The sequence below is a fragment of the Pelobates fuscus genome, chromosome 4, assembly GCF_036172605.1.
Source record: "Pelobates fuscus isolate aPelFus1 chromosome 4, aPelFus1.pri, whole genome shotgun sequence".
Lineage (NCBI taxonomy): Eukaryota > Metazoa > Chordata > Amphibia > Anura > Pelobatidae > Pelobates > Pelobates fuscus.
In genome coordinates this window covers 382,873,508-382,891,623 of record NC_086320.1, presented here as the reverse complement: position 1 = coordinate 382,891,623, position 18,116 = coordinate 382,873,508, and the positions used below count along the sequence as shown (strand labels likewise).

The following is an 18,116-nucleotide window of genomic DNA, read 5'->3' as shown; positions in this document are numbered from 1 at the left end:
GTCTGAGTGTATAACAGAGCTCCACAGCAATAATACTCTGAGTAATGTGTCTGAGTGTATAACAGAGCTCCACAGCAATAATACTCCCAGTAATGTGTCTGAGTGTATAACAGAGCTCCACAGCAATAATACTCCCAGTAATGTGTCTGAGTGTATAACAGAGCCCCACAGCAATAATACTCCCAGTAATGTGTCTGAGTGTATAACAGAGCTCCACAGTAATAATACTTCCAGTAATGTGTCTGAGTGTATAACAGAGCTCCACAGCAATAATACTCCCAGTAATGTGTCTGAGTGTATAACAGAGCCCCACAGCAATAATACTCCCAGTAATGTGTCTGAGTGTATAACAGAGCTCCACAGTAATAATACTCCCAGTAATGTGTCTGAGTGTATAACAGAGCTCCACATCAATAATACTCCCAGTAATGTATCTGAGTGTATAACAGAGCCCCACAGCAATAATTCTCCCAGTAATGTGTCTGAGTGTATAACAGAGCTCCACAGCAATAATACTCCCAGTAATGTGTATGAGTGTATAACAGAGCTCCGCAGCAATAATACTCCCAGTAATGTGTCTGAGTGTATAACAGAGTTCCGCAGCAATAATACGGCCAGTAATGTGTCTGAATGTATAACAGAGCTCCGCAGCAATAATACTCCCAGTAATGTATCTGAGTGTATAAGAGAGCTCCACAGCAATACCACTCCCAGTAATGTGTCTGAGTGTATAACAGAGCTCCACAGCAATAATACTCCCAGTAATGTGTCTGAGTGTATAAAAGAGCTCCACAGCAATAATACTCCCAGTAATGTGTCTGAGTGTATAACAGAGCCCCACAGCAATAATACTCCCAGTAATGTGTCTGAGTATATAACAGAGCTCCACAGCAATAATACTCCCAGTAATGTGTCTGAGTGTATAACAGAGCTCCACAGCAATAATACTCCCAGTAATGTGTCTGAGTGTATAACAGAGCTCCACAGCTACAATACTCCCAGTAATGTGTCTGAGTGTATAACAGAGCTCCACAGCAATAATACTCCCAGTAATGTGTCTGAGTGTATAACAGAGCTCCACAGCAATAATACTCCCAGTAACGTGTCTGAGTGTATAACAGAGCCCCACAGTGATAATACTCCCAGTAATCTGTCTGTGTGTATAACAGAGCTGCACAGCAATAATACTCCCAGTAATGTGCTGAGTGTATAACAGAGCTCCACAGCAATAATACTCCCAGTAATGTGTCTGAGTGTATAACAGAGCTCCACAGCAATAATACTCCCAGTAATGTGTCTGAGTGTATAACAGAGCTCCACAGCAATAATACTCCCAGTAATGTGTCTGAGTGTATAACAGAGCCCCACAGCAATAATACTCCCAGTAATGTGTCTGAGTGTATAACAGAGCCCCACAGCAATAATACTCCCAGTAATGTGTCTGAGTGTATAACAGAGCTCCACAGCAATAATACTCCCAGTAATGTGTCTGAGTGTATAACAGAGCCCCACAGCAATAATACTCCCAGTAATGTGTCTGAGTGTATAACAGAGCTCCACAGCAATAATACTCCCAGTAATGTGTCTGAGTGTATAACGGAGCTCCACAGCAATAATACTCCCAGTAATGTGTCTGAGTGTATAACGGAGCTCCACAGCAATAATACTCCCAGTAATGTGTCTGAGTGTATAACGGAGCTCCACAGCAATAATACTCCCAGTAATGTGTCTGAGTGTATAACAGAGCCCCACAGCAATAATACTCCCAGTAATGTGTCTGAGTGTATAACAGAGCCCCACAGCAATAATACTCCCAGTAATGTGTCTGAGTGTATAACAGAGCTCCACAGCAATAATACTCCCAGTAATGTGTCTGAGTGTATAACAGAGCTCCACAGCAATAATACTCCCAGTAATGTGTCTGAGTGTATAACAGAGCTCCACAGCAATAATACTCCCAGTAATGTGTCTGAGTGTATAACAGAGCTTCACGGCAATAATACTCCCAGTAATGTGTCTGAGTGGATAACAGAGCTCCACAGCAATAATACTCCCAGTAATGTGTCTGAGTGTATAACAGAGCTCCACAGCAATAATACTCCCAGTAATGTGTCTGAGTGTATAACAGAGCTCCACAGCTACAATACTCCCAGTAATGTGTCTGAGTGTATAACAGAGCTCCACAGCAATAATACTCCCAGTAATGTGTCTGAGTGTATAACAGAGCTCCACAGCAATAATACTCCCAGTAATGTGTCTGAGTGTATAACAGAGCTCCACAGCAATAATACTCCCAGTAATGTGTCTGAGTGTATAACAGAGCTCCACAGCAATAATACTCCCAGTAATGTGTCTGAGTGTATAACAGAGCCCCACAGCAATAATACTCCCAGTAATGTGTCTGAGTGTATAACAGAGCCCCACAGCAATAATACTCCCAGTAATGTGTCTGAGTGTATAACAGAGCTCCACAGCAATAATACTCCCAGTAATGTGTCTGAGTGTATAACAGAGCCCCACAGCAATAATACTCCCAGTAATGTGTCTGAGTGTATAACAGAGCTCCACAGCAATAATACTCCCAGTAATGTGTCTGAGTGTATAACGGAGCTCCACAGCAATAATACTCCCAGTAATGTGTCTGAGTGTATAACGGAGCTCCACAGCAATAATACTCCCAGTAATGTGTCTGAGTGTATAACGGAGCTCCACAGCAATAATACTCCCAGTAATGTGTCTGAGTGTATAACAGAGCCCCACAGCAATAATACTCCCAGTAATGTGTCTGAGTGTATAACAGAGCCCCACAGCAATAATACTCCCAGTAATGTGTCTGAGTGTATAACAGAGCTCCACAGCAATAATACTCCCAGTAATGTGTCTGAGTGTATAACAGAGCTCCACAGCAATAATACTCCCAGTAATGTGTCTGAGTGTATAACAGAGCTCCACAGCAATAATACTCCCAGTAATGTGTCTGAGTGTATAACAGAGCTTCACGGCAATAATACTCCCAGTAATGTGTCTGAGTGGATAACAGAGCTCCACAGCAATAATACTCCCAGTAATGTGTCTGAGTGTATAACAGAGCTCCACAGCAATAATACTCCCAGTAATGTGTCTGTGTGTATAACAGAGCTCCACAGCAATAATACTCCCACTAATGTGTCTGAGTGTATAACAGAGCTCCACAGCAATAATACTCCCAGTAATGTGTCTGAGTGTATAACAGAGCTCCACAGCAATAATACTCCCAGTAATGTGTCTGAGTGTGTAACAGAGCTCCACAGCAATAATACTCCCAGTAATGTGTCTGAGTGTAAAACAGAGCTCCACAGCAATAATACTCCCAGTAATGTGTCTGAGTGTATAACAGAGCCCCACAGCTATAATACTCCCAGTAATGTGTCTGAGTGTATAACAGAGCTCCACAGCAATAATACTCCCAGTAATGTGTCTGAGTGTATAACAGAGCTCCACAGCAATAATACTCCCAGTAATGTGTCTGAGTGTATAACAGAGCCCCACAGCTATAATACTCCCAGTAATGTGTCTGAGTGTATAACAGAGCCCCACAGCAATAATACTCCCAGTAATGTGTCTGAGTGTATAACAGAGCTCCACAGCAATAATACTCCCAGTAATGTGTCTGTGTGTATAACAGAGCTCCACAGCAATAATACTCCCAGTAATGTGACTGAGTGTATAACAGAGCTCCACAGCAATAATACTCCCAGTAATGTGTCTGAGTGTATAACAGAGCTCCACAGTAATAATACTCCCAGTAATGTGTCTGAGTGTATAACAGAGCTCCACAGCAATAATACTCCCAGTAATGTGTCTGAGTGTATAACAGAGCTCCACAGCAATAATACTCCCAGTAACGTGTCTGAGTGTATAACAGAGCTCCACAGTAATAATACTCCCAGTAATGTGTCTGAGTGTATAACAGAGCTCCACAGCAATAATACTCCCAGTAATGTGTCTGAGTGTATAACAGAGCCCCACAGCAATAATACTCTCAGTAATGTGTCTGAGTGTATAACAGAGCTCCACAGCAATAATACTCCCAGTAATGTGTCTGAGTGTATAACAGAGCTCCACAGCAATAATACTCTCAGTAATGTGTCTGAGTGTATAACAGAGCTCCACAGCAATAATACTCGCAGTAATGTGTCTGAGTGTATAACAGAGCCCCACAGCAATAATACTCCCAGTAATGTGTCTGAGTGTATAACAGAGCCCCACAGCAATAATACTCCCAGTAATGTGTCTGAGTGTATAACAGAGCTCCACAGCAATAATACTCCCAGTAATGTGTCTGAGTGTATAACAGAGCCCCACAGCAATAATACTCCCAGTAATGTGTCTGAGTGTATAACAGAGCTCCACAGCTACAATACTCCCAGTAATGTGTCTGAGTGTATAACAGAGCTCCACAGCAATAATACTCCCAGTAATGTGTCTGAGTGTATAACAGAGCTCCACAGCAATAATACTCCCAGTAATGTGTCTGAGTGTATAACAGAGCTCCACGGCAATAATACTCCCAGTAATGTGTCTGAGTGTATAACAGAGCTCCACAGCAATAATACTCCCAGTAATGTGTCTGAGTGTATAACAGAGCTCCACAGCAATAATACTCCCAGTAATGTGTCTGTGTGTATAACAGAGCTCCACAGCAATAATACTCCCAGTAATGTGTCTGAGTGTATAACAGAGCTCCACAGCAATAATACTCCCAGTAATGTGTCTGAGTGTATAACAGAGCTCCACAGCAATAATACTCCCAGTAATGTGTCTGAGTGTGTAACAGAGCTCCACAGCAATAATACTCCCAGTAATGTGTCTGAGTGTAAAACAGAGCTCCACAGCAATAATACTCCCAGTAATGTGTCTGAGTGTATAACAGAGCCCCACAGCTATAATACTCCCAGTAATGTGTCTGAGTGTATAACAGAGCTCCACAGCAATAATACTCCCAGTAATGTGTCTGAGTGTATAACAGAGCTCCACAGCAATAATACTCCCAGTAATGTGTCTGAGTGTATAACAGAGCCCCACAGCTATAATACTCCCAGTAATGTGTCTGAGTGTATAACAGAGCCCCACAGCAATAATACTCCCAGTAATGTGTCTGAGTGTATAACAGAGCTCCACAGCAATAATACTCCCAGTAATGTGTCTGTGTGTATAACAGAGCTCCACAGCAATAATACTCCCAGTAATGTGACTGAGTGTATAACAGAGCTCCACAGCAATAATACTCCCAGTAATGTGTCTGAGTGTATAACAGAGCTCCACAGTAATAATACTCCCAGTTATGTGTCTGAGTGTATAACAGAGCTCCACAGCAATAATACTCCCAGTAACGTGTCTGAGTGTATAACAGAGCTCCACAGTAATAATACTCCCAGTAATGTGTCTGAGTGTATAACAGAGCTCCACAGCAATAATACTCCCAGTAATGTGTCTGAGTGTATAACAGAGCCCCACAGCAATAATACTCCCAGTAACGTGTCTGAGTGTATAACAGAGCTCCACAGTAATAATACTCCCAGTAATGTGTCTGAGTGTATAACAGAGCTCCACAGCAATAATACTCAGCAATAATACTCCCAGTAATGTGTCTGAGTGTATAACAGAGCTCCACAGCAATAATACTCCCAGTAACGTGTCTGAGTGTATAACAGAGCTCCACAGTAATAATACTCCCAGTAATGTGTCTGAGTGTATAACAGAGCTCCACAGCAATAATACTCCCAGTAATGTGTCTGAGTGTATAACAGAGCCCCACAGCAATAATACTCCCAGTAACGTGTCTGAGTGTATAACAGAGCTCCACAGTAATAATACTCCCAGTAATGTGTCTGAGTGTATAACAGAGCTCCACAGCAATAATACTCCCAGTAATGTGTCTGAGTGTATAACAGAGCCCCACAGCAATAATACTCCCAGTAATGTGTCTGAGTGTATAACAGAGCTCCACAGCAATAATACTCCCAGTAATGTGTCTGTGTGTATAACAGAGCTCCACAGCAATAATACTCCCAGTAATGTGACTGAGTGTATAACAGAGCTCCACAGCAATAATACTCCCAGTAATGTGTCTGAGTGTATAACAGAGCTCCACAGTAATAATACTCCCAGTAATGTGTCTGAGTGTATAACAGAGCTCCACAGCAATAATACTCCCAGTAACGTGTCTGAGTGTATAACAGAGCTCCACAGTAATAATACTCCCAGTAATGTGTCTGAGTGTATAACAGAGCTCCACAGCAATAATACTCCCAGTAATGTGTCTGAGTGTATAACAGAGCCCCACAGCAATAATACTCCCAGTAACGTGTCTGAGTGTATAACAGAGCTCCACAGTAATAATACTCCCAGTAATGTGTCTGAGTGTATAACAGAGCTCCACAGCAATAATACTCAGCAATAATACTCCCAGTAATGTGTCTGAGTGTATAACAGAGCTCCACAGCAATAATACTCCCAGTAACGTGTCTGAGTGTATAACAGAGCTCCACAGTAATAATACTCCCAGTAATGTGTCTGAGTGTATAACAGAGCTCCACAGCAATAATACTCCCAGTAATGTGTCTGAGTGTATAACAGAGCCCCACAGCAATAATACTCCCAGTAACGTGTCTGAGTGTATAACAGAGCTCCACAGTAATAATACTCCCAGTAATGTGTCTGAGTGTATAACAGAGCTCCACAGCAATAATACTCCCAGTAATGTGTCTGAGTGTATAACAGAGCCCCACAGCAATAATACTCCCAGTAACGTGTCTGAGTGTATAACAGAGCTCCACAGCAATAATATTCCCAGTAATGTGTCTGAGTGTATAACAGAGCTCCACAGCAATAATACTCCCAGTAACGTGTCTGAGTGTATAACAGATCTCCACAGTAATAATACTCCCAGTAATGTGTCTGAGTGTATAACAGAGCTCCACAGCAATAATACTCCCAGTAATGTGTCTGAGTGTATAACAGAGCTCCACAGCAATAACATTCCCAGTAATGTGTCTGAGTGTATAACAGAGCTCCACAGCAATAATACTTCAAGTAATGTGTCTGAGTGTATAACAGAGCTCCACAGCAATAATACTCCCAGTAATGTGTCTGAGTGTATAACATAGCTCCACAGCAATAATACTCCCAGTAATGTGTCTGAGTGTATAACAGAGCTCCACAGCAATAATACTCCCAGTAATGTGTCTGAGTGTATAACAGAGCCCCACAGCAATAATACTCCCAGTAATGTGTCTGAGTGTATAACAGAGCTCCACAGCAATAATACTCCCAGTAATGTGTCTGAGTGTATAACAGAGCCCCACAGCAATAATGCTCCCAGTAATGTGTCTGAGTGTATAACAGAGCTCCACAGCAATAATACTCCCAGTAATGTGTTACAGTAAATGTGTTTAGAGAACACTCTGTGTATATGAGATACTTTGTTCTTGTTATAGAGTACATTTTAGCTACACAAATTGTCATTATTAAGTAACCCAAAATATCTTATTTCAGTCCCACCCCTGGCTCCCCTTCACTCACACCCCTATAATTAGTGTCCATCTTTGTCCATTTGAAATGTTAGGACTCCCAGAGGGACACTTTAATTTTAAAGCGGGAGGTGCGCTACTGAAATCTGCTTCTGATCTTAGCTTTATGATTTTATCCGGACATCTTCTTAAAATAGAATGAATTTAAAATATGTCTCCACCTATGCAGATGACTTATTTACGTGTATTTAGACAAAAGATATATAAAAAAAGAAATACATTGAGAAATGAATATTGCTTTCTTTGTAAATCGTGCAATTCTGCATTCAAACTAGATTGTAAAAAAAATTGATGCAAGATAAACTAGAGTCCACTTCCCAGAAATATGTTGCGTATATTCTTTGTTGCGGTAACGGAAGGGATTGGGGTTATCTCTGTGATCAGGTACTGACAGGCTCGGTAGGAGGGAGTAGATTTGAGATATTAGACACTGTGTGTGTGTGTGTCTGTGTGTGTGTCTGTGTGTGTTGCTCGGGAATCGTCCTGTAAAACTCGAATGGACAGTTTAAGTTTCCATGGCTTTCCTCAGCTGACAGACAGCCCCGGGCGTACGGTGTCAAGGACTGACACAGAGAGAGTGGCTGCATCATGCCGCACAATACGACCCAGAACACGGTTGCACGCTCCAAATACAAGGTAAGGAATGGACATCGAGTCAAGGAAACCGGATATTTTATTATTTACACCTTTATTAAGAATACTATGAGATTTGTCTTGTTTTCAGGCATTAAGAAAACAAATAAAGTTATAGGGTTCTATATTTCACATGTGTTTAAAAGGAATTAAAGTGAATTTATTGCAGGTTGGCTTATTTATGAAAACAATCTTTTCAGAGATTTTAGTCTAGTGGAATATTTGATTTTTTCCAAATCTTTCTGAATAAATAAGACGTCCATCACTGTGGGTTATATGAGGTGTGGGGAGCTGCAGTGAGTGCTGCTCAGGTAGTGTGGGTTATAGGAACTGTGGGGAGCTGCAGTGACTGTGCTGCTCAGCTAGTGTGTGTTATAGGAGGTGTGGGGAGCTGCAGTGAGTGTGCTGCTCAGGTAGTGTGAGTTATAGGAGGTGTGGGGATCTGCAGTGAGTGTGCTGCTCAGGTAGTGTGTGTTATAGGAGGTGTGGGAAGATGCAGTGACTGTGCTGCTCAGCTAGTGTGTGTTATAGGAGGTGTGGGGAGCTGCAGTGAGTGTGCTGCTCAGGTAGTGTGTGTTATAGGAGGTGTGGGAAGATGCAGTGACTGTGCTGCTCAGCTAGTGCGTGTGATAGGAGGTGTGGGGAGCTGCAGTGAGTGTGCTGCTCAGGTAGTGTGTGTTATAGGAGGTGTGGGGAGCTGCAGTGAGTGCTGCTCAGGTAGTGTGTGTTATAGGAGGTGTGGGGAGCTGCAGTTAGTGTGCTGCTCAGGTAGTGTGGGATATAGGAGGTGTGGGGAGCTGCAGTGAGCGTACTGCTCAGGTAGTGTGTGTTATAGGAGGTGTGGAGAGCTGCAGTGAGTGTGCTGCTCAGGTAGTGTGAGTTATAGGAGGTGCTGGGAGCTGCAGTGAGCGTGCTTCTCAGGTAGTGTGTGTTATAGGAGGTGTAGGGAGCTGCAGTGAGTGTGCTGCTCAGGCAGTGTGTGTTATAGGAGGTGTGGGGAGCTGCAGTGAGTGTGCTGCTCAGGTAGTGTGGGTTATAGGAGTTGTGGGGAGCTGCAGTGAGTGCTGCTCAGGTAGTGTGTGTTATAGGAGGTGTGGGGAGCTGCAGTGAGCGTGCTGCTCAGCTAGTGTGTGTTATAGGAGGTGTGGGAAGCTGCAGTGACTGTGCTGCTCAGCTAGTGTGTGTTATAGGAGGTGTGGGGAGCTGCAGTGAGTGTGCTGCTCAGGTAGTGTGAGTTATAGGAGGTGTGGGGAGCTGCAGTGAGCGTGCTGCTCAGGTAGTGTGTGTTATAGGAGGTGTGGGGAGCTGCAGTGAGTGTGCTGCTCAGGTAGTGTGAGTTATAGGAGGTGTGGGGAGCTGCAATGAGTGTGCTGCTCAGGTAGTGTGTGTTATAGGAGGTGTGGGAAGCTGCAGTGACTGTGCTGCTCAGCTAGTGTGTGTTATAGGAGGTGTGGGGAGCTGCAGTTAGTGTGCTGCTCAGGTAGTGTGGGATATAGGAGGTGTGGGGAGCTGCAGTGAGCGTGCTGCTCAGGTAGTGTGTGTTATAGGAGGTGTGGAGAGCTGCAGTGAGTGCTGCTCAGGTAGTGTGGGTTATAGGAGTTGTGGGGAGCTGTAGTGAGTGCTGCTCCGGTAGTGTGTGTTATAAGAGGTGTGGGGAGCTGGAGTGAGTGTGCTGCTCATGTAGTGTGTGTTATAGGAGGTGTGGGGCGCTGTAGTGAGTGTGTTGCTCAGGTAGTGTGGGTTATAGGAGGTGTGGGGAGCTGCAGTGAGCGTGCTGCTCAGGTAGTGTGTGTTATAGGAGGTGTGGGGAGCTGCAGTTAGCGTGTTGCTCAGGTAGTGTGGGTTATAGGAGGTGTGGGGAGCTGCAGTGAGCTCAGGTAGTGTATTTTATAGGAGGTGTGGGGTGCTGCAGTGAGCGTGCTGCTCAGGTAGTTTGGGTTATGGGAGGTGTAGGGAGCTGCAGTAAGTGTGCTGTTCAGGTAGTGCGTGTTATAGGAGGTGTGGGGATCTGCAGTGAGTGTGCTGCTCAGGTAGTGTGTGTTATAGGAGGTGTGGGGAGCTGCAGTAAGTGTGCTGCTTAGGTAGTGTGTGTTATAGGAGATGTGGGGAGCTGCAGTGAGCATACTGCTCAGGTAGTGTGGGTTATAGGAGGTGTGGGGAGCTGCAGTGAGTGTGCTGCTCAGGTAGTGTGTGTTATAGGAGGTGTGGGGAGCTGCAGTGAGCGTGCTGCTCAGGTAGTGTAGGTTATAGGAGGTGTGGGGAGCTGCAGTGAGCGTGCTGCTCAGGTAGTGTGAGTTATAGGAGTTGTGGGGAGCTGCAGTGAGTGTTCTGCTCAGGTAGTGTGTGTTATAGGAGGTGTGGGGAGCTGCAGTGAATGTGCTGCTCTTGCAGTGTGTGTTATGGGAGGTGTAGGGAGCTGCAGTAAGTGTGCTGCTCAGGTAGTCTGTGTTATAGGACCTGTGGGGAGCAGCAGTGAGCGTGCTGCTCAGGTAGTGTGTGTTATAGGACCTGTGGGGAGCAGCAGTGAGCGTGCTGCTCAGGTAGTGTGAGTTATAGGAGGTGTGGGGAGCTGCAGTAAGTGTGCTGCTCAGCTAGTGTGTGTTATTGGAGGTGTAGGGAGCTGCAGTAAGTGTGCTGCTCAGGTAGTGTGGGTTATAGGAGGTGTGGGGGGCTGCAGTAAGTGTGCTGCTCAGGTAGTGTGTGTTATAGGAACTGTGGGGAGCTGCAATGAGTGTGCTGCTCAGGTAGTGTGTGTTATAGGAGGTGTGGGGAACTGCAGTGAGTGTGCTGATCAGGTAGTGTGGGTTATAGGAGGTGTGAGGAGCTGCAGTGGGTGTGCTGCTCAGGTAGTGTGTGTTATAGGAGGTGTGGGGAGCTGCAGTGAGTGCTCTGCTCAGGTAGTGTGAGTTATAGGAGGTGTGGGAAGCTGCAGTGAGTGTTCTGCTCAGATAGTGTGGGTTATAGGAGGAGTGGGGAGCTGCAGTGAGCATGCTGCTCAGGTAGTGTGTGTTATGGGAGGTGTAGGGAGCTGCAGTAAGTGTGCTGCTCAGGCAGTGGGTGTTATAGGAGGTGTGGGGAGCTGCAGTGAGTGTGCTGCTCTTGCAGTGTGTGTTATGGGAGGTGTAGGGAGCTGCAGTAAGTGTGCTGCTCAGGTAGTGTGGGTTATAGGAGGTGTGGGGAGCTGCAGTGAGTGCTGCTCAGGTAGTGTTTGTTATAGGACGTGTGGGGAGCTGCAGTGAGTGTGCTGCTCAGGTAGTGTGTGCTATAGGAGGTGTGGGGAGCTGCAGTAAGTGTGCTGCTCAGGTAGTGTGTGTTATAGGAACTGTGGGGAGCTGCAATGAGTGTGCTGCTCAGGTAGTGTGGGTTATAGGAGATGTGGGGGGCTGCAGTTAGCGTGCTAATGAGCTGCAATGAGTGTGCTGCTCAGGTAGTGTGTGTTATAGGAGGTGTGGGGAGCTGCAGTAAGTGTGCTGCTCAGGTAGTGTGGGTTATAGGAGGTGTGGGGCTGCAGTTAGCGTGCTAATGAGCTGCAATGAGTGTGCTGCTCAGGTAGTGTGTGTTATAGGAGGTGTGGGGAGCTGCAGTAAGTGTGCTGCTCAGGTAGTGTGGGTTATAGGAGGTGTGGGGAGCTGCAGTGAGTGCTGCTCAGGTAGTGTGTGTTATAGGAACTGTGGGGAGCTGCAATGTGTGTAAGTGTGCTGCTCAGGTAGTGTGGGTTATAGGAGGTGTGGGGCTGCAGTTAGCGTGCTAATGAGCTGCAATGAGTGTGCTGCTCAGGTAGTGTGTGTTATAGGAGGTGTGGGGAGCTGCAGTAAGTGTGCTGCTCAGATAGTGTGGGTTATAGGAGGTGTGGGGAGCTGCAGTGAGTGCTGCTCAGGTAGTGTGTGTTATAGGAACTGTGGGGAGCTGCAATGAGTGTGCTGCTCAGGTAGTGTGGGTTATAGGAGATGTGGGGGGCTGCAGTTAGCGTGCTGCTCAGGTAGTGTGTGTTATAGGAGTTGTGGGGAGCTGCAGTTAGCGTGCTGCTCAGGTAGTGTGGGTTATAGGAGGTGTAGGGAGCTGCAATGGTCATTATCATTTATGTGGAGCTATTAGTATGTTGATGATATGGGATTCTATTGGACAAGCTTTGCTGGTGAAATCATTAAAATGGCAGCCAGGGACTCCATATTTTTGATGATTTTTGCTATTTCAGTTTTGATTTTACAGTTTGGGCATTCTGGAGCCCATGTTAGTTGCTTGGCTGCTGCCTCCATGGTGCCTGCAATATCAGCTATAGGCGGGTGAGACTCTCTGAGGAGATCTCGGAGAGATTGCATGACATTAAGTATCACGGCGTGGCCTCTTCCAATGCCGCAGGCAATCATACGCTCTGCCTGACCGGCCAGGCCTAACGACTCCAATCCATGACCACACAGGGACTAGACTCCAGTCGTTATCTCGACGAACAGGCTCAGGGCTTGGCAATGGACTGCTCAACCTGCCCTATTGGTACCAGCTCGCATTCACTGTGCGAAATCCCAGAATTAAACTGAGCGCTGAGATCCCATTTCAGTTATTAAGGCTAAAATACATAAAGTCATGTATACGGATACAATTCTCAAATCCAGGATAAAATGACAGTGTGTGCAGCCTCTGACTGGGGTGGGTCTTTCAGATAATAACACAAACACTGGCATAAAGAGATCATTAAATAGCTCAGCGGGAGTATGCGGAGGAAGCCCATGTTAATTTGGATTAGGGTTCAGACAGACCATGCTGTTTGTGCTAATTTGCATATGTCCCACCGCGGCATTCTGGGAGAGTGGCATAAAGACAGTGTTTGAGGCGGCTATTTCCTGATATTTTTGCACAGATGTATACTGGAGAATTTACTTTTCTGTGAAATTTCAACACAGCCAGTGTGAGTGTTTCAGAAATATTTTATCTTTCTGATAAACTAATTTTGGAGGGGAAGGGAGGTTACTGTACCTGCACACAGTGCACAGTGCTATGGGACTATTTTCTGATGTCAGGTCAGGACTGTATCAATAAAGTCGGAACTGTTGGCAAGTATGTAAAATCGCACTAAATAGAGAATATGTGAGGTAACCATAAACGATGTACAAAGCTATACTTTGAGATTTATTAACTAAACACTAAAATTGTGGAGAATCGAAAATCCAATCTACAAACGGCGGCTCTCATTGCTAATCTGTGCCGGCAGGTGAATGATATAATCTTCCTGTATCCGCTGTTTTAGTTTCCATCCTGCGTCCAGTTCCTGGGTCTCTATAATTCATGTTTAGTGAATAAATCCCGCAGTGATGGCGTTTCAGGCTTAGTGATATCATATGACAGATTTCGCATTCCTCACAATTAACAATTGATAAATATCTGAGATATTCGCCGTTTCTGCTGTCAGTGCACGCAGGCTAGCAGCACGTGTGCGAGTAAATCCTGTGAGGTCGGATTTCGAATGTTCTCTCCTGAATTCAGCTATTTTTAGGGTGTTATTGTTACAACGCGGCCTGTTATTAGTCCATGCACTCTGTGAATCTGCCCATTCACTCTGAGAATCTGCCCATTCACTCTGAGAATCTGTCCATGCACTCTGTGAATCTGCCCATTCACTCTAAGAATCTGTCCATTCACTCTGAGAATCTGTCCATGCACTCTGTGAATCTGCCCATTCACTCTGAGAATCTGCCCATTCACTCTGAGGATCTGTCCATGCACTCTGTGAATCTGTCCATGCACTCTGTGAATCTGTCCATGCACTCTGTGAATCTGCCCATGCACTCTGAGAATCTATCCATGCACTCTGTGAATCTGCCCATTCACTCTGAGAATCTGCCCATTCACTCTGAGGATCTGTCCATGCACTCTGTGAATCTGTCCATGCACTCTGAGAATCTGTCCATGCACTCTGAGAATCTGCCCATTCACTCTGAGAATCTGTCCATGCACTCTGTGAATCTGCCCATGCACTCTGAGAATCTATCCATGCACTCTGTGAATCTGTCCATGCACTCTGTGAATCTGTCCATGCACTCTGTGAATCTGCCCATGCACTCTGAGAATCTGGCCGTGGCAGGGTGTGTTAAGCTGCACCGTGCTGTGTGTGCTATGTGTAGACGTGACCCGAATCATCAAACAGAGTTAATCAGTAGACAGTTGCTAACTTACTGTAGGGGACAGAGACACAGGCTGGGGGGGATAGGTGTGATAAGATATGTATCCATGGCAACAATACCCAACATTGTCAGCTGGGGGAGACGTGGGAGGGGGGGGGGAAGGAGTCTCCATTAACTCTCTCAGAGCCAGTGATTGAGAAGGTACTTTGGGAAAACAAAAAGCCTTCCTTAAAACGGACTTGGTTAACGAAAGTTGTTCTTTCCAATTAACGGATTTGCGAGCACTTTCTAATTAGCGTGTTGGGTGTTCTTTCTAATTAGCGTGTTGGGTGTGTTTTTAAAGCATGTTCGGTGAGCTTTCAAAGCATGTTGGGTGTGCTTCCTAATTAGCGTGCTGGGTGTGCTTTCTAAACATGTTGGGTGTGCTTTCTAGTTAGCGTGTTGGGTGTGCTTTCTAGTTAGCGTATTGGGTGTTCTTTGTAATTAGCGTATTGGGTGTGCTTTCTAATTAGCGTGTTGGGTGTTCTTTCTAATTAGCGTGTTGGGTGTTCTTTCTAATTATCGTGTTGGGTGTGCTTTGTAATTAGCGTGTTGGGTGTGCTTTGTAATTAGCGTGTTGGGTGTGCTTTCAAAGCATGTTGGGTGAGCTTTCTAGTTAGCGTGTTGGGCGTGCTTTCTAATTAGCGTGTTGGGTGTTCTTTCTAATTAGCGTGTTGGGTGTGTTTTTAAAGCATGTTCGGTGAGCTTTCAAAGCATGTTGGGTGTGCTTCCTAATTAGCGTGCTGGGTGTGCTTTCTAAACATGTTGGGTGTGCTTTCTAGTTAGCGTGTTGGGTGTGCTTTCTAGTTAGCGTATTGGGTGTTCTTTGTAATTAGCGTATTGGGTGTGCTTTCTAATTAGCGTGTTGGGTGTTCTTTCTAATTAGCGTGTTGGGTGTTCTTTCTAATTATCGTGTTGGGTGTGCTTTGTAATTAGCGTGTTGGGTGTGCTTTGTAATTAGCGTGTTGGGTGTGCTTTCAAAGCATGTTGGGTGAGCTTTCTAGTTAGCGTGTTGGGCGTGCTTTCTAATTAGCGTGTTGGGTGTTCTTTCTAATTAGCGTGTTGGGTGTGTTTTTAAAGCATGTTCGGTGAGCTTTCTAATTAGTGTGTTGGGTGAGCTTTCAAAGCATGTTGGGTGTGCTTCCTAATTAGCGTGCTGGGTGTGCTTTCTAAACATGTTGGGTGTGCTTTCTAGTTAGCGTGTTGGGTGTGCTTTCTAGTTAGCGTATTGGGTGTTCTTTGTAATTAGCGTGTTGGGTGTGCTTTGTAATTAGCGTGTTGGGTGTGCTTTCTAATTAGCGTGTTGGGTGTGCTTTCTAATTAGCGTGTTGGGCGTTCTTTCTAATTATCGTGTTGGGTGTTCTTTCTAATTAGCGTGTTGGGTGTGCTTTGTAATTAGCGTGTTGGGCGTGCTTTCTAGTTAGCGTGTTGGGTGTGCTTTCTAATTAGCGTATTGGGTGTTCTTTCTAATTATCGTGTTGGGTGTTCTTTCTAATTAGCGTGTTGGGTGTGCTTTGTAATTAGCGTGTTGGGTGTGCTTTCAAAGCATGTTGGGTGTGCTTTCTAAACATGTTGGGTGTGCTTTCTTATTAGCGTGTTGGTGTGCTTTCAAAGCATGTTGGGTGAGCTTTCTAGTTAGCGTGTTGGGTGTGCTTTCTAGTTAGCGTATTGGGTGTTCTTTGTAATTAGCGTATTGGGTGTTCTTTGTAATTAGCGTGTTGGGTGTGCTTTGTAATTAGCGTGTTGGGTGTGCTTTCTAATTAGCGTGTTGGGTGTTCTTTCTAATTAGCGTGTTGGGTGTTCTTTCTAATTAGCGTGTTGGGTGTGCTTTCTAATTAGCGTGTTGGGTGTGCTTTGTAATAAGCGTGTTGGGTGTTCTTTCTAATTAGCGTGTTGGGTGTGCTTTCTAATTAGCGTATTGGGTGTTCTTTCTAATTAGCGTGTTGGGCGTTCTTTCTAATTAGCGTGTTGGGTGTGCTTTCTAATTAGCGTATTGGGTGTTCTTTCTAATTAGCGTGTTGGGCGTGCTTTCTAGTTAGCGTGTTGGGTGTGCTTTCTAATTAGCGTATTGGGTGTTCTTTCTAATTATCGTGTTGGGTGTTCTTTCTAATTAGCGTGTTGGGTGTGCTTTGTAATTAGCGTGTTGGGTGTGCTTTCAAAGCATGTTGGGTGAGCTTTCTAGTTAGCGTGTTGGGTGTGCTTTCTTATTAGCGTGTTGGGTGAGCTTTCAAAGCATGTTGGGTGTGCTTCCTAGTTAGCGTGTTGGGTGTGCTTCCTAATTAACGTGTTGGGTGAGCTTTCTAAACATGTTGGGTGTGCTTTCTAAACATGTTGGGTGTGCTTTCTTATTAGCGTGTTGGTGTGCTTTTAAAGCATGTTGGGTGAGCTTTCTAGTTAGCGTGTTGGGTGTGCTTTCTAGTTAGCGTATTGGGTGTGCTTCCTAATTAGCGTGTTGGGTGTGCTTTCTAATTAGCATGTTGGGTGTGCTTTCTAAACATGTTGGGTGTGCTTTCTTATTAGCGTGTTGGTGTGCTTTCAAAGCATGTTGGGTGAGCTTTCTAGTTAGCGTGTTGGGTGTGCTTTCTAGTTAGCGTATTGGGTGTTCTTTCTAATTAGCGTGTTGGGTGTGCTTTGTAATTAGCGTGTTGGGTGTGCTTTCTAATTAGCGTGTTGGGTGTTCTTTCTAATTAGCGTGTTGGGTGTGCTTTCTAATTAGTGTGTTGGGTGTGCTTTGTAATTAACGTGTTGGGTGTTCTTTCTAATTAGCGTGTTGGGTGTGCTTTCTAATTAGCGTATTGGGTGTTCTTTCTAATTAGCGTGTTGGGTGTTCTTTCTAATTAGCGTGTTGGGTGTGCTTTCTAATTAGCGTATTGGGTGTTCTTTCTAATTAGCGTGTTCGGTGTTCTTTCTAATTAGCGTGTTGGGTGTGCTTTGTAATTAGCGTGTTGGGTGTGCTTTCAAAGCATGTTGGGTGAGCTTTCTAGTTAGCGTGTTGGGTGTGCTTTCTAATTAGCGTATTGGGTGTTCTTTCTAATTAGCGTGTTGGGTGTGCTTTGTAATTAGCGTGTTGGGTGTGCTTTCTAATTAGCGGATTTGGACACACTAAATCCCAATTTATATCACAGAGATTATGATTTACTAGAATTGTGCTCAACTCCTTTTCCTCCTTTGTCGCACGGATCAGATTTCTATTAATCTACACTGAACAAATCGATCCGTCACATAATTCCTGGACAGGTTGATTGGGAGGAGATTAACTGCAATTTGATCAGTTTGTCGCAGGAAAAGAATTTGAGCACAAGCATATTAGAAATATTACGGAAAAACAAATAAATAAAAATATAAAAAATATGGATACACTACTGGAAACATTTAAAGTGGAAACAGTCTGTATTGCTAAAAGACATATATGGAACAAGCTGCAAACTGACTTCTATTATTATGCCGAACGACGTCACTTTCATGTTTTTCATGAATGAAGCTACTTACAGACTCACAATAGAAGTGGTGGTGGTTATTTAGGAGTTATACAGCATGCACAACTAAAAGGGTAGAAAACTGTGAAACGGTTGGCTGAGGGTTGAGATGATATGGTTGGCTGAGGGTTGAGATGATGATATGGTTGGATGAGGGTTGAGATGATATGGTTGGCTGAGATTATATGCTTGGCTGAGGGTTGAGATTATATGGTTGGCTGAGATGATATGGTTGGCTGAGGGTTGAGATTATATGGTTGGCTGAGATGATATGGTTGGCT

General features: G+C 44.6%; 1 protein-coding gene across 1 annotated transcript in view; it reads left to right on the top strand.

Moving 5' to 3' along the window:
* The first annotated feature begins 8,140 nt into the window (after positions 1-8,140).
* The window catches only part of LOC134609232 (cyclic nucleotide-binding domain-containing protein 2-like), a 33,045-nt gene continuing 23,069 nt past the window's right edge, over positions 8,141-18,116 (top strand). The window contains exon 1 of the mRNA XM_063452846.1: positions 8,141-8,207. Coding sequence (XP_063308916.1) covers positions 8,160-8,207 — 48 coding nt within the window. The 5' untranslated portion in view covers positions 8,141-8,159. The remainder of the gene's footprint in view (positions 8,208-18,116) is intronic.